The 15,149-nt window shown below is 42.4% G+C and overlaps 1 protein-coding gene across 1 annotated transcript in view; it reads right to left on the reverse strand.

Annotated features, from left to right (window-relative positions):
- Positions 1–2,867: 2,867 nt before the first annotated feature.
- LOC121577327 (WD repeat-containing protein on Y chromosome) overlaps positions 2,868–15,149 on the reverse strand; it is a 46,170-nt gene continuing 33,888 nt past the window's right edge. Inside the window, exons 18-20 of the mRNA XM_041891090.2 lie at positions 14,116–14,402; positions 12,946–13,092; positions 2,868–3,688 (exon numbers count right to left, since the gene is read on the reverse strand). Of these exons, the coding sequence (XP_041747024.2) occupies positions 3,545–3,688; positions 12,946–13,092; positions 14,116–14,402 (578 nt within the window). The 3' untranslated portion in view covers positions 2,868–3,544. The remainder of the gene's footprint in view (positions 3,689–12,945; positions 13,093–14,115; positions 14,403–15,149) is intronic.

The following is a 15,149-nucleotide window of genomic DNA, read 5'->3' on the forward strand; positions in this document are numbered from 1 at the left end:
GTGGTGTGTGGGGTGTGGGGTGTGGTGTGTGGTGTGTGTGTGCTAGGTCATCCGTCTCATTGTGATTTCCTCTCAACACCCTCTCAACACCCTCTTCTCCTCTCCTCCATTCTCTCTCCACTCCTCCCCCTTTCCACTTCCTTCCACCTCCTCTATTTTATTATTCTCCTGTAATCTCTCACCTGTTCCTCAATCAGATTCACTCTCTCATCTCATCTCCGCTCTGCTCTGTTCAGCTCCCAGGCACTGTTCCAACAGCACTTTCCTTCCCGTCCCACTTCCCATACAGACACACACACACACCTCCCCTACTCCGTTAACACTTGCCAGAGGGAGAGAGGGAGACAGAGAGAGAGAGAGAGAGAGAGAGAGAGAGAGAGAGAGAGAGGGAGCGAGAGCATGGTAAAGAGATCTAGAACAAGTAACACCCATGCACAGAGTCAGACAGTGTCTACAGACAGACACTCAGCCTTTCTTCTACTGTTTCAGTGACAAGGTCCTTCAATGGCACTACTAAAAGTCACTGTAGACTGCATTTGTTATTCTAATTCCCTGAGCAGCAAGAAACTCAGAGGGTATTTCCCAGACTCCATCTGTGTTGTTGTTACCGTGGTATTTTAGAAACATCGGTCATGTGTTTGGGTGTGTGTAAGGAACTCTGGCAAAGCTACGCAACGATGTCTCCAACTCAATCTCAGGGGTTCTCTCTCTCTCTCTCTCTCTCTCTCAGAAGGAGAAAATGGACCCAGACATTCCTTGATTGATGTTGGAAATTAGCGAAAGGCGTCCATAACCTGACCTTTTAGCTGTTAAAGTGCTTCTGTGTGAAGACACTCAAAAGTGAGTGAAGTGAACACGCCCTAGAATGGCTAGGAATACCACAACTATGGCAGTTAAGAGCATTGGGCCAGTAACCGAAAGGTTGCTGGTTCGAATCCCCAAGCCTACTAGGTGAAAAATCTGTTGATATGCCCTTGAGCAAGGGACTTAACCCTAATTCCTCCTGTAAGTGGCTCTGAATAAGAGCATCTGCAAAAAAAATATTAAATATGAGCAGCTATTGATCTAACAACATAAATGCTTGATGTAAAAATATGCATTTTATTTAGACAGGCGACGACCACACTTTTTCACAACTGTCGTTTGCATGTGGCTCCTTAAAATGCCGTTATCACAGTGTTCATTTAGCGAAGACAAAGTCGGCCTATTCTAAACGCCCCCCCGAAAAACAACCTTGGTAGGCTAACACTGATAGAGAGAAATCATTTTTTAAAATTATAATACAAATTCAATCCATAATTCCTCCAGATTATCTGATGTCTGTGTTATGAACCATGAGTTGTTTACTTGCTGTGAGCTAACCCCACGGGGGTTGTGTGTTGTAAAAAATAATGTATGCACTCACTAACTGTAAGTCGCTCTGGATAAGAGCATCTGCTAAATGACTAAAATTTTTAATTTAAAAATGTTGTCCTATTGGTGGGAAGGCAGGCAGTCCGCTTATCGCTGTATTCCAGCGTGGACAGATTTTGACAGGAGTAGACCGTCTCGCTTTGCCTCTTTCTCTATGGCACAGGCAATCACCATGACACCATGTCCCTCACTGCTAACTCTCTGGCAGGCGAACAGAGTGAGTCCCTCACTGCTAACTCTCTGGCAGGCGAACAGATTGAGTCCCTCACTGCTAACTCTCTGGCAGGCGAACAGAGTGAGTCCCTCACTGCTAACTCTCTGGCAGGCGAACAGAGTGAGTCCCTCACTGCTAACTCTCTGGCAGGCGAACAGATTGAGTCCCTCACTGCTAACTCTCTGGCAGGCGAACAGAGTGAGTACTTACCTGTCCACTTGTCTTAAACGTCATTACCAATTAATACTTTTTACCCAGACTTTTACACATCTTGGACAGTTACTTTTGCTTTGTGGACGTAATGAAAGGGAATTAGTTTTTGTGTCAGTGTAGCTTGGGGATTCAAAACCGACCTAGTGAAAAGGTTAAACTAATATATCTTACTAGATATAAAGTGATATGTTGTGTTTGCTATTTAGTTCTAAATACACTACATGACCAAAAGTATGTGGACACCTTCTCTTTGAACATCTCATTCCAAACTCATGGGCATTAATATGGAGTTGGTCCCCCCTTTGCTGCTATAACAGCTTCCACTCTTCTGGGAAGGCTTTCCACTAGATGTTGGAACATTGCTGCGGGGACTTGTTTCCATTCAGCCACAAGAGCATTAGTGAGGTCGCTCCTGATAATTAGATTCATCACTCCTGAGAACACGTTTCCACTGCTCCAGAGTCCAATGGCGGTGAGCTTTACACCACTCCAGCCGACGCTTGGCATTGCGCATGGTGATCTTAGGCTTGTGTGCGGCTGCTCGGCCATGGAAACCCATTTCATGAAGCTCCAGACGAACAGTTATTGTGCTGACATTGCTTCCAGAGGCAGTTTGGAACTCAGTAGTGAGTGTTGCAACCAAGGACAGACGATTTTTACGCGCTACGCGCTTCAGCACTCGGCGGTCCCGTTCTGTGAGCTTGTGTGGCCTACTTCTTTGCGGCTGAGACGTTGTTGCTCCTAGACGTTTCCACTTCACAATAACAGCACTTACAGTTTACCGGGGCAGCTCTAGCAGGGCAGAAGACTCAAGGCTGTAATCGCTGCCAAAGGTGCTTCAACAAAGTACTGAGTAAAGGGTCTGAATACTCATGTAAATGTGATATTTCAGTTTTTTATTTTCAATACATTTGCAAACATTTCTACAAACCTGTTTTTGCTTGGTCATTATGGGGTACTGTGTGTAGATTGATGAGAGAAAAAAACTATTTAATCCATTTTAGAATAAGGCTGTAACGTAACAAAATGTGGAAAAGGTCAAAGGGTCTGAATACTTTCCGAATGCACTGTAGGTCTGATATCTGATTGGAGGTTAACTTTACAGTAATGCTATTCGTCAACAACTCAGATTTTGAGTTCAAACAACTCAGATGCTTATAAAAGGGTATTAGATTAATTGTTCATTCTCTTATGTTCCTGACCTGCTTCTCTTTCTTTCTCTCTCTCTCTCTCTCTCTCTCTCTCTCTCTCTCTCTCTCTCTCTCTAATGCCTTGTAATGCTTGTTAATGCTTTGTAACTTAAGCTTTATGCCTTGTATAATGTTATCATTCATTTTACAAAGTTATTAACTAATACTTTTATTTAGAATTACATTCTCATGACCATTCCTTGATCAATCAGTTAAACGCATAATACTTGTTTGCACATGGTTTAACTATAGTGTTCTTGCAAATTGTTATTGATCTTATGGAGTCAGATAATTCATTTAATGGGCTAATTGCTTAGTTTTATTATGAGTCGCATGTGAGGTATAAATAATATCATGCATGTTAGATATTATTACACTACAATCTGATAGGAGAAGAGGAGGAGGAGGAGGAGGTGGAGGAGAAGGAAGATGATGGCGGAGAGGAAGAGGCGGAGGTGGAGAAGGAGGAGGATGAGGAAGATGAGGAAGAGGAGAAGGAGGAGGAGGAGGCTGGTCAGGTGGCTTCCTGTTCTTGCTCTGAGCTGTTGATTGACAGCTGTAGGGAGCTAAGCCCTGCATCACTCACACAACTCAGAGCCTGACGCTGCATCCAGGGGCTCATGGGTAAATCATCCAGCAGGAACACCTCCTGACAGTCCTGGGAGAGGGGGAGAGGGAGAAAAGGAGACCAGAGGAGAGGAGGGTCAAGGAGGTGAATAGTGATGTGGGGATGAGAGGGAATGGAAGAGTTAAAGGAAGAGTGTGAGGTTCAAAGTTCAGGTTGAGAATACATTTCTCATGCAGACTTCCGACTGATGCTCCAAGAACAAAACATTTCTGACGTTCTTTGTGAAAATAATTCCCTCAAGGCCTGAGACTCTTTTAAACCTCTTTCTTTATCATGCTCTTTCCATCCCTTCCTCTCTCCCTCTCCAACCATCACTGAGTCAGCAGGCCAAAATCCCTCACTTCAGGCAGAGCATGGCAACAAACTCACTACAAAAACAGGGAGACAGACAGAGAGAGGGATTTTAGTGGAAGAGAGAGGGAAATAGAGAAAGAGAGAGGGAAATAGAGGAAGAGACAGGGAAATAGAGGAAGAGACAGGGAAATACAGGAAGAGACAGGGAAATACAGGAAGAGACAGGGAAATACAGGAAGAGACAGGGAAATACAGGAAGAGACAGGGAAATACAGGAAGAGACAGGGAAATACAGGAAGAGACTGGGAAATAGAGGAAGAGACAGGGAAATACAGGAAGAGACAGGGAAATAGAGGAAGAGAATTAAAAAGAGATAATGAGAGAGAAGAAGAGAAACTGCATCCAGACTATCGCTATGTAACCGTGCAGACAAATACATTTCTCCCCATAAACCTCTCTGAAATAGAACAGCAATATTCCTCCTGCTCTGTTTTTATTCCTCTTCCCTATCCATCATGTATTTTCTTGGACTACTCCAGTCCTTCCGACCATGGAATGTTGCAGCCACACTGTCTTTGCCTAAAGGATGTAGAGTTAAGCTGTATAAGTCCTTCTGCATTGATCACTGTTCTTTTTCAGTTATATTTACTGGCAATTACTATTATAATAATGGTGTAAGAAACACAGATTTGAAGGTCAAGTTCCTTAGCAACCAAATGTGTATAAACCCAGTAACAATACAATGCAATACAGTGCGTGCATCAACAGTAGTTTAAATCGTTGTGTAATTTTTATTTATTTTTTATTTGCTTTTTTTTTAATCCTTTTTTTTTTAGTTTATTTTTATTTATTTTTTGGGGGGGAATGGATCAGCTTAATATTGCAGATAGATTGTATCTTCTATCAATGTAATTGTCTGCATCACTTCCAATCCCCCATGTTTTTTATTTTATTTAATTTTTTTATATATATACTCCCCTTTATTACTTTTCAACCCCACCATCCTTTCCCTACTTGGAGTAAATTAGTGAACAACAATGCCCAGGCCTCTACTTCCGGTCTATACTATATATACTTCCGGTCTATATTATATATATTTTTATTTATTTTATTTTTTATTGCTCCTGAACTTCTTCTACTCTCAACCTCTCCGATCATTTTCATGATGTCCATCCGGTTTGCTTCTATATGCCATATCTTTCTAACTGTGCTCTTTCCCAAAAGCTCCCAACATACAACCTATATACTTATTATGGACACAGTATGCTTACATTATTAGCTATCTTTGTTATTATTTGTTGTTATTTGTTATTAGTCCCATCCTTCAACTCTATTCAATACCTCCCATCTATCTGTTAACACCATCCATATAGGATTTCTATTTGCCATATATATTTCAACCGTACTGTGATGTTTTACAAAAGTTCTGAACCTTTCTATTCTCATTGCTTCTACAGATTGTGAATTAAAAATAAACATTATTGCTAAAAGTATTATATTATATTATTGATTGATTGACTATGACTTTTCAGATCACCCAGTAATGCTATCTGCAAGGTTAGTTCTAGGTAAATATTGCAATCCTTTAGCCATTCCTGGACCTGTGTCCAAAAACAAGCTACAAATGGACAGAACCAAAACAAATGATTTAATGATTCTGTCTCTTCACAGCAAAATCTGCAGAGCTGGGAAGATTGTATCCCCCATATAAATAACATTCTATTGGTAGCAAGAATTGTATATAATAATTTAAATTGAAAGATTCTAATTTTTGAATCCGGTGTCGTTTTGTGTGTCAGTTCATAAACACTATGCCATGGGATCGGAACGTCAAAGATCTCTTCCCAACTATTTTGCAATCTATATGGGACGGCTGTCAATCCTTTGGTCCTTAAGTGAAACTGATATACTTTTTTATTTATCACAGTTTTCCTTAACCAATTATGTTCTTTAATGCAAGGCCGACAGACAAGTTCCTTACTTTCTCCCCCTTCCACTTTCCTCTTCCACTTTTGCGTGTAAGGCTGCAATTATTTGGTTGTAATTTTGGGTAGAGCAGACATTTCCATATGTTTTTGTCAGCTGCATGTGCGACATAACTCCACCAGTCCTACCGATGATATCATTTACGAAGATTATACCTTTTTTAAACATTCTGTCAAAAAAGAAAGGTTTTTTGTCAATTAGTATATTTGAATTTAACCACAATATTTGTTGCATTATTTGTTCTGTCGTTTCTGGAGGATTAAATTGAAATTGCAACCAACTTTCTATGGCTTGTTTTAGAAATAGTGACATTTGGGAGATTATTTCCTTTTCAAATAACTGAAAGTGAGTGGTTGTAATCTGAATAAAGGGAAAAAGGCCTTTCTTGAACATTGGGTGAGACAATCTTACTAATTTGCTTGAGAACCAGTTCGGATTTAAGTATAACTTTTGTATGACTGAAGCTTTTAGTGATAGGTATAATGCTTTAATATTTAATAATTTATGTCCTCCGAATTCATATTCATTATATAAATATGCTCTTTTAATTTTGTCTGGCTTGCTGTTCCAAATAAAATTGAATATTTTTTTCTCATATAATTTAAAAAATTGTTCGCTAGGCGTAGGCAAGACCATAAGCAAATAGGTAAACTGGGATAATACTAAAGAGTTAATCAGGGTGATTTTTCCACAAATTGACAGGTATTTTCCTTTCCATGGTAGTAAGATCTTATCTATTTTTGCTAACTTTCTATTAAAATTTATTGAAGTGAGATCATTTATTTCCTTTGGGATATGTATTCGAGTATATCCACATCACCATCAGACCATTTTATTGGTAAACTACATGGTAATGTAAAAATTGTATTTTTTAGTGATCCAATACGTAATATAGTACATTTGTCATAATTTGGTTGTAATCCAGAGAGGTTAGAAAATGTATCTAGATCCTCTATGAGGCTGTGGAGGGATTCTAGTTGTGGATTTAAAAGAAAACATGAATCATCAGCGTACAATGACACCTTTGTTTTTAAGCCCTGTATTTCTAATCCTCTGATATTATTATTGGATCTGATTTTAATAGCTAACATCTCGATGGCCACAATAAATAGATATGCCGATAGTGGACAACCTTGTTTCACTCCTCTTGACAGTTTAAAACTTTCTGAGAAATAGCCATTATTTACTATTTTACACCTAGGGTTACTATATTATTATAGTATTTTATAGTATTATTAGCGTTATTTGTAATTTATTTTGTACATAATGTTTATGCCATCGTCTCTTATAACCAAAAAGAGCTTCTGGATATCAGGACAGCGATTACTCACCTCGCATTGGACGAAGACTTTTTCTTCAACGAGTCGGACGCGAAGGATATTCTACAGACACCCGGCAAGGCCCAGATCCCCGTCATTCGCCTGAGGAAGAGACGGAGATATCGTGGGACGTAGGTCGGGGGTGCCTTGTGAGGGATCCGACGGCGAGCGAGTAAACTGCCTCTCCCATCAATACTATTAGCCAACGTTCAATCTTTTGAGAATAAAATTGACGATTTAAGATTACGGTTATCCTACCAACGGGACATTAAAAACTGTAATATCTTATGTTTCACGGAGTCGTGGCTGAACGACAACAATGATACCATTCAGCTAGCAGGCTACACGCTACATCGGCAGGACAGAACGGCTGGCTCCGGTAAGACAAAGGGTGGCGGTCTCTGTATATTTGTAAACAACAGCTGGTGTACAAAATCAAATACTAAGGAAGTCTCGAGGTTTTGCTCGCCTGAGGTAGAGTATCTTATGATAAGCTGTAGACCACACTATTTACCAAGAGAGTTTTCAGCTATATTTTTCATAGCTGTCTATTTACCACCACAAACCAATGCTGGCATTAAGATTGCACTGAATGAGTTGTACAAGGCCATTAATCAACAGGAAAACGCTCATCCAGATGCAGCGCTCCTAGTGGCCGGGGACTTTAATGCAGGGAAACTTAAATCCGTTCTACCTAATTTCTACCAGCATGTCAAATGTGCAACCAGAGGGAAAAAAACTCTAGACCACCTTTACTCCACACACAGAGACGCATACAAAGCTCTCCCTCGCCCTCCATTTGGCAAATCTGACCATAACTCTATCCTCCTGATTCCTGCTTATAAGCAAAAACTGAAGCAGGAAGCACCAGTGATTCGGTTAATAAAAAAGTGGTCAGATGACGCAGATGCCAAGCTACAGGACTGTTTTGCTAGCACAGACTGGAACATGTTCCGGGATTCTTCAGACAGCATTGAGGAGTACACCACATCAGTCACTGGCTTCATCAATAAGTGCATCGATGATGTCGTCCCCACAGTGACCGTACGTACATACCCCAACCAGAAGCCATGGATTACAGGCAACATCCGCACTGAGCTAAAGGGTAGAGCTGCCGCTTTCAAGGAACGGGACTCTAACCCGGAAGCTTATAAGAAATCCCGCTATGACCTCCGACGAACCATCAAACAGGCAAAGAGTCAATACAGGTCTAAGATTGAATCATACTACACTGGCTCTGACGCTCGTCGGATGTGGCAGGGCTTGAAAACTATTACAGACTACAAAGGGAAGCACAGCCGCGAGCTGCCCAGTGACACAAGCCTACCAGACGAGCTAAACCACTTCTATGCTCGCTTCGAGGCAAGCAACACTGAAGCATGCATGAGAGCACCAGCTGTTCCGGACGACTATGTGATCACGCTCTCCGTAGCCGATGTGAGTAAGACTTTTAAGCAAGTCAACATTCACAAGGCCGCTGGGCCAGACGGATTACCAGGGCGTGTACTCCGAGCATGTGCTGACCAACTGGCAAGTGTCTTCACTGACATTTTCAACATGTCCCTGACCGAGTCTGTAATACCAACATGTTTCAAGCAGACCACCATAGTCCCCGTGCCCAAGAACTCTAAGATAACCTGCCTAAATGACTACCGACCCGTGGCACTGACGTCTGTAGCCATGAAGTGCTTTGAAAGACTGGTCATGGCTCACATCAACAGCATAATCCCAGAAACCCTAGACCCACTCCAATTTGCATACCGCCCCAACAGATCCACAGATGATGCAATCTCTATCGCACTCCACACTGCCCTTTCCCACCTGGACAAGAGGAACACCTACGTGAGAATGCTATTCATTGACTACAGCTCAGCATTCAACACCATAGTGCCCTCTAAGCTCATCACTAAGCTAAGGATCCTGGGACTAAACACCTCCCTCTGCAACTGGATCCTGGACTTCCTGACGGGCCGCCCCCAGGTGGTAAGGGTAGGTAACAACACATCTGCCACACTGATCCTCAACACGGGGGCCCCTCAGGGGTGCGTGCTCAGTCCCCTCCTGTACTCTCTGTTCACCCATGACTGCATGGCCAGGCACGACTCCAACACCATCATTAAGTTTGCCGACGACACAACAGTGGTAGGCCTGATCACCGACAACGATGAGACAGCCTATAGGGAGGAGGTCAGAGATCTGGCCGTGTGGTGCCAGGACAACAACCTCTCCCTCAACGTGACCAAGACAAAGGAGATGATTGTGGACTACAGGAAAAAAAAGAGGACTGAGCACGCCCCCATTCTCATCGACGGGGCTGTAGTGGAACAGGTTGAGAGCTTCAAGTTCCTTGGTGTCCACATCACCAACGAACTATCATGGTCCAAGCACACCAAGACAGTCGTGAAGAGGGCACGACAAAGCCTATTCCCCCTCAGGAGACTAAAAAGATTTGGCATGGGTCCTCAGATCCTCAAAAATTCTACAGCTGCACCATCGAGAGCATCCTGACTGGTTGCATCACCGCCTGGTATGGCAACTGCTTGGCCTCTGACCGCAAGGCACTACAGAGGGTAGTGCGTACGGCCCAGTACATCACTGGGGCAAAGCTCCCTGCCATCCAAGACCTCTATACCAGGCGGTGTCAGAGGAAGGCCCTCAAAATTGTCAAAGACTCCAGCCACCCTAGTCATAGACTGTTCTCTCTGCTACCGCACGGCAAGCGGTACCGGAGTGCCAAGTCTAGGTCCAAAAGACTTCTCAACAGCTTCTACCCACAAGCCATAAGACTCCTGAACAGCTAATCATGGCTACCCGGACTATTTGCACTGCCCCCCACCCCATCCTTTTACGCTGCTGCTACTCTGTTAAGTATTTATGCATAGTCACTTTTAACTCTACCCACATGTACATATTACCTCAACTACCTCAACTAGCCGGTGCCCCCGCACATTGACTCTGCACCGTTACCCCCCTGTATATATAGCCTCCCCTACTGTCACTTTATTTTACTTCTGCTCTTTGTTTTTCTCAACACTTTTTTTTTTTTTGTTGTTGTTTTATTCTTACTTTTTTTGTTTAAAATAAACGCACTGTTGGTTAAGGGCTGTAAGTAAGCATTTCACTGTAATGTCTGCACTTGTTGTATTCGGCGCATGTGACCAATAAAATTTGATTTGATTTGATTTGATTTGATTTATACATGATTTTGACCCATTTTGTAAGAGATTCTCCAAAATTGAAATGCTCCAGGCATTTATATATAAACCCCAGTCGAACTTTATCAAATGCCTTTTCGAAGTCTGCTATGAATAGCAGGCCTGGTTTCCCATATTTTCCATAGTGTTCTATTGTTTCCAATACTTGCCTTATATTATCTCCAATGTATCTTCCATGTAAAAAACCTGTCTGATTAGAATGAATAATATCCGACAATACCTTTTTAATTCTATGCGCTATACATTTTGCTAGGATTTTTGCATCACAACACTGAAGTGTAAGGGGCCTCCAATTTTGTAAATGGACTGGATCTTTATATTTTCCACTTGTATCCTGTTTCAGTAATAATGAGATCAGACCTGTCAGATAATCTACCATTTACATAGGAGTGGTTAAAACATGCTAATAACGGTCCTCTTAGTATATCAGGTTTGGTATACCTCGACTGGTATGCCATCCAACCCTGGAGTTTTCCCAGACTTAAAGTCTTTAATTGCATCCAGAAGTTCTTCCTCTGTAATTTCACCTTCACATGAGTCTTTCTGTGTGACTGTTAATTTGACATTATCAATAGAAAAAAAATCTCTACAATTAGCTTCAGTTAGAGGAGATGGAGGCGACTGAAAAAAAAACATATGCATAAAGTACTTTGTTTCTTCCTTCAAAATATCATTTGGTGAATTATGGGTGACTCCGTCAATTGTAACCAGTTTCATTAAGTTCTTTTTGGTAGCATTCCTATGTTGAAGATTAAAAAAGAATTTTGTGCATTTTTCCCCATATTCCATCCAGTTTGCTTTATTTTTATAATATATTACACTTGATCTTTCTTGAATAAGTTTCTCCATTTCTTTTTGTTTTTCCTCTAATTTATTCTGAGCCTCTATGTTACAGTTTTTATTGCCATCCATCTGTTCTGTTGGACTTTCTATTTCCTTTCTTAGTATAAACTCTTTTGACCTAAATTGCTTTTGTTTTCGAGATGAGTACTGAATTGCATGGCCTCTAAAGGCACATTTAAAGATGTCCCATACAATAAGGGTATTCGCTGTACCTATGTTATGTTGGAAAAAGTCAGTTATAAATTCCTTTGTTCTAATTATAAATAAATTATCATCCAATAGGTTTTGATTAAATTTCCAATATCCTCGCCCACGTGGAAATTCAGTAAGAGTAATGTATATGCCTATTATATGATGGTCCGACCGCATTCTGTCCCCTATCAACACTTTTTTTTACTTTTGGTGCCAACGAGAATGAGATAAGAAAGAAGTCAAGACGACTAGCTTGATTCAGTCTCTGCCATGTATATCTCACTAGATCAGTATATTTAAGCCTCCATATATCTACTAGTTCTAATGTATCCATGACATTCACAATTTCCTTAAGAGCATGTGGGTGATTGTTTGTGGTGTGATTTCCTTTACGGTCCATTGAGCTATTTAAAACAGTATTATAATCCCCCACCATAATAATATTGTCTTGAGTTGCTTGCAGGCTTGATAATTTATTATATATATTGTCAAAGAATTGTGGATCATCATTATTTGGTCCGTAAAGGTTAATGAGACATATCTGTTTATGGTCCAATAACATATTTAAAATAATCCATCTACCTTGTGTATCTATTTGTACAATTTGCACATTCGGATCGAAATTACTATTAATTAATATCATCACCCCTTTTGAATTTCTTTGCCCATGGGAGAAGTATATTTCCCCCATTCTTTTTTCCACGCTACTTCATCTCGAATTGTTGAATGAGTTTCCTGTAAACAATAGATATTATATTCCTTCTCTTTGAGCCATGTAAATATTGTTCTTCTTTTGTTATTATCAGCTATGCCATTATAATTATAACTGGCTATACTTATTTCACCATACACCATAATGAGATACAAGTTTCAAGTCTATTTATCATTATATATGTTTGTAAATTTACCAATAAAAAATTGCGTAATGATTGAGTGTCCATATAGCTGTACCGTGATATTTGCACTGCTACGAAGCAACCCTTCAATTGTTCTCCACTAATTCCCCCGCTAAAGCCCCTCCCCATCCCAAGTTGAGCCGTCATCCCAGTGATCAGCATCCCACCCACGTCCCTCCGCATCCCTAAGGCCCCGAGAGGCCAGGACCCATCCATCGAAAACAGCACACAGTACCACCCACAAAACAGAAGCAGATTAACCGCCAAAAGCATTTCCAATTCTTTCACCTCTATATATGTATATAACTATTTTTTTTTTAAATTATGCATATCCTATTTTCCATCATTATCAATTAATATGCGTAATAATGTCGGCAGTTCACGCGTAGGATTCTAACATATAACCCGGATTGCCATTGTATTATATTTAATTCATTGACAAGCAATTATTATCCTAGTTCGTTGTGTTAGTGTTGGGCTGCAACAAAAGCCTGTACACGCTCTGATGGACACATGTTTGTTGACCTTTGACCTACACTCACCTGCACAGCCAGGGCCTGGAAGGGCGTGCACACGCCCCCGATGGGGAAGATCTTATTGACGTTGATGTCACCAAACACCTGCCTCCTCTCGCTCCTCACTGCCATCTTCCTCTGGATGCCCGCATACAGCTGGTGACACTGAGACACCTGGGGAAGAGGGGAGGGAGGGAGGGAGAGTAGGTTCTGGTTGTAAATGGGTAACAATTGTGCCGCCAGGTCTAGTGTGTGTCTGTGTGTCTGTGTGAGAGAGGGAGAAAGAGAGAGGGAGAGAGAGAGGGGGAGAGAGAGAGAGAGAGAGAGAGAGAGAGAGAGAGAGAGAGAGAGAGAGAGAGAGAGAGAGAGAGAGAGAGAGAGAGAGAGAGAGAGAGAGAGAGAGAGAGAGAGAGAGAGACTTACAGTTATTGCATTAATCTTAAAATAGCTAGGTGAGACAACCACATATCACAGTCATAGCAAGTCACCTGTTATTGTTTGTTATTGTTTGAGACTAGTGTCAGTGTCAGACATCTGACCATGTCTGGTAGTCAATGATTATCTCCCTCCTGTCAACTGAACAGTCTGAACAGTCTGAACAGTCTGAAAGTCTGAACAGTCTGAACAGTCTGAACAGTCTGAACAGTCTGAACAGTCTGAAAGTCTGAACAGTCTGAACAGGCTCTGAGTTTACATGACCTGAAAGCAGAATTCTGCAGAGTGTGAGTGTGTGTTGGAGTGTGTGTTGCTGTGTATTGGAGTGTGTGTTGCTGTGTGTTGGAGTGTGTGTTGCTGTGTGTTGGAGTGTGTATTGCTGTGTGTTGGAGTGTGTGTTGCTGTGTGTTGGAGTGTGTGTTGGGGTTTGTGTTGGGGTGTGTTTTAGGGTGTGTGTGTTGGAATGTGTGTTGGAGTGTGTGTCTGTGTGTTGGGGTGTGTGTTGGAGTGTGTTGGAATGTGTGTGTGTGTGTTGCGGTGTGTGTTGGGATGTGTGTTGGAGTGTGTGTTGGGGTGTGTGTTGGAGTGTGTTGGAATGTGTGTGTGACTGTTGGAATGAGTTGGAATGTGTGTGTTGGAGTGTGTGTTGGAGTGTGTGTTGGAGTGTGTGTTGGAGCGTGTGTTGGAGTGTGTGTTGGAGCGTGTGTTGGAGTGTGTGTTGGAGTGTGTGTTGGAGTGTGTGTTGGAGCATGTCAGCCTTACCTTGGTGTGTTGAGTATGACTTGGAGCACGGCTCTCCTGTGTGCCAACAGGCCCTGTCTGGTTCTCTGGTGTTGGGGCTTCCTCTACAGGCCCTGTCTGGTTCTCTGGTGTTGGGGCTTCCTCTACAGGCCCTGTCTGGTTCTCTGGTGTTGGGACTTCCTCTACAGGCCCTGTCTGGTTCTCTGGTGTTGGGGCTTCCTCTACAGGCCCTGTCTGGTTCTCTGGTGTTGGGACTTCCTCTACAGGCCCTGTCTGGTTCTCTGGTGTTGGGGCTTCCTCTACAGGCCCTGCAGGGAGGAAACTGCTTAATGTGTGTTTATACCTCTGTGCGTGTGTGGGTGCGTGTGTGGGTGCGTGTGCGTGTGTGTGTGTTTGTGTGTGTGTGTGGGTGCGGCTTGAAAGGGGAGTACAGCTAATCAATTATTTTGACAGGGACAAGGACATAGGCAGACTGGGAGAGGAACCTGCTCAGTTCTGCACTTTAATTCTAGCCTCTGAGTCCAGACTAGGACGTTTGCCAAACCTACTAACCTACTGCTCCAATTCTACTGTTCTAGAATGTCAAGAATGTCCAGAGTCCTTTTATAACGCAGTTAAATTGAATTATAGTGTCAGGTTTTATTGGGTCTGGCTATGACCTGTCTGGCTTTACAGTGACCTTTCACCTTCCTCAACACTGCCACTGTGTGTCAGATTCCTGTCGTAGGGCCACTGTGTGTCAGATTCCTGTCGTAGGGCCACTGTGTGTCAGACTCCTGTCGTAGGGCCACTGTGTGTCAGACTCCTGTCGTAGGGCCACTGTGTGTCAGACTCCTGTCGTAGGGCCACTGTGTGTCAGACTCCTGTTGTAGGGCCACTGTGTGTCCGACTCCTGTTGTAGGGACCCATGGGGCGGCGCACAATTGGCCCAGCGTCGTCCAGGGTAGGGGAGGGAATGTCCGGCAGGGATGTAGCTCAGTTGGTAGAACATGGCGTTTGCAACGCCAGGGTTGTGGGTTCGATTCCCACGGGGGGCCAGTATGAAAAAAATAAAA

The sequence above is a fragment of the Coregonus clupeaformis genome, chromosome 1 (genome assembly GCF_020615455.1).
Source record: "Coregonus clupeaformis isolate EN_2021a chromosome 1, ASM2061545v1, whole genome shotgun sequence".
In the NCBI taxonomy this organism is placed as follows: Eukaryota; Metazoa; Chordata; class Actinopteri; order Salmoniformes; family Salmonidae; genus Coregonus; species Coregonus clupeaformis.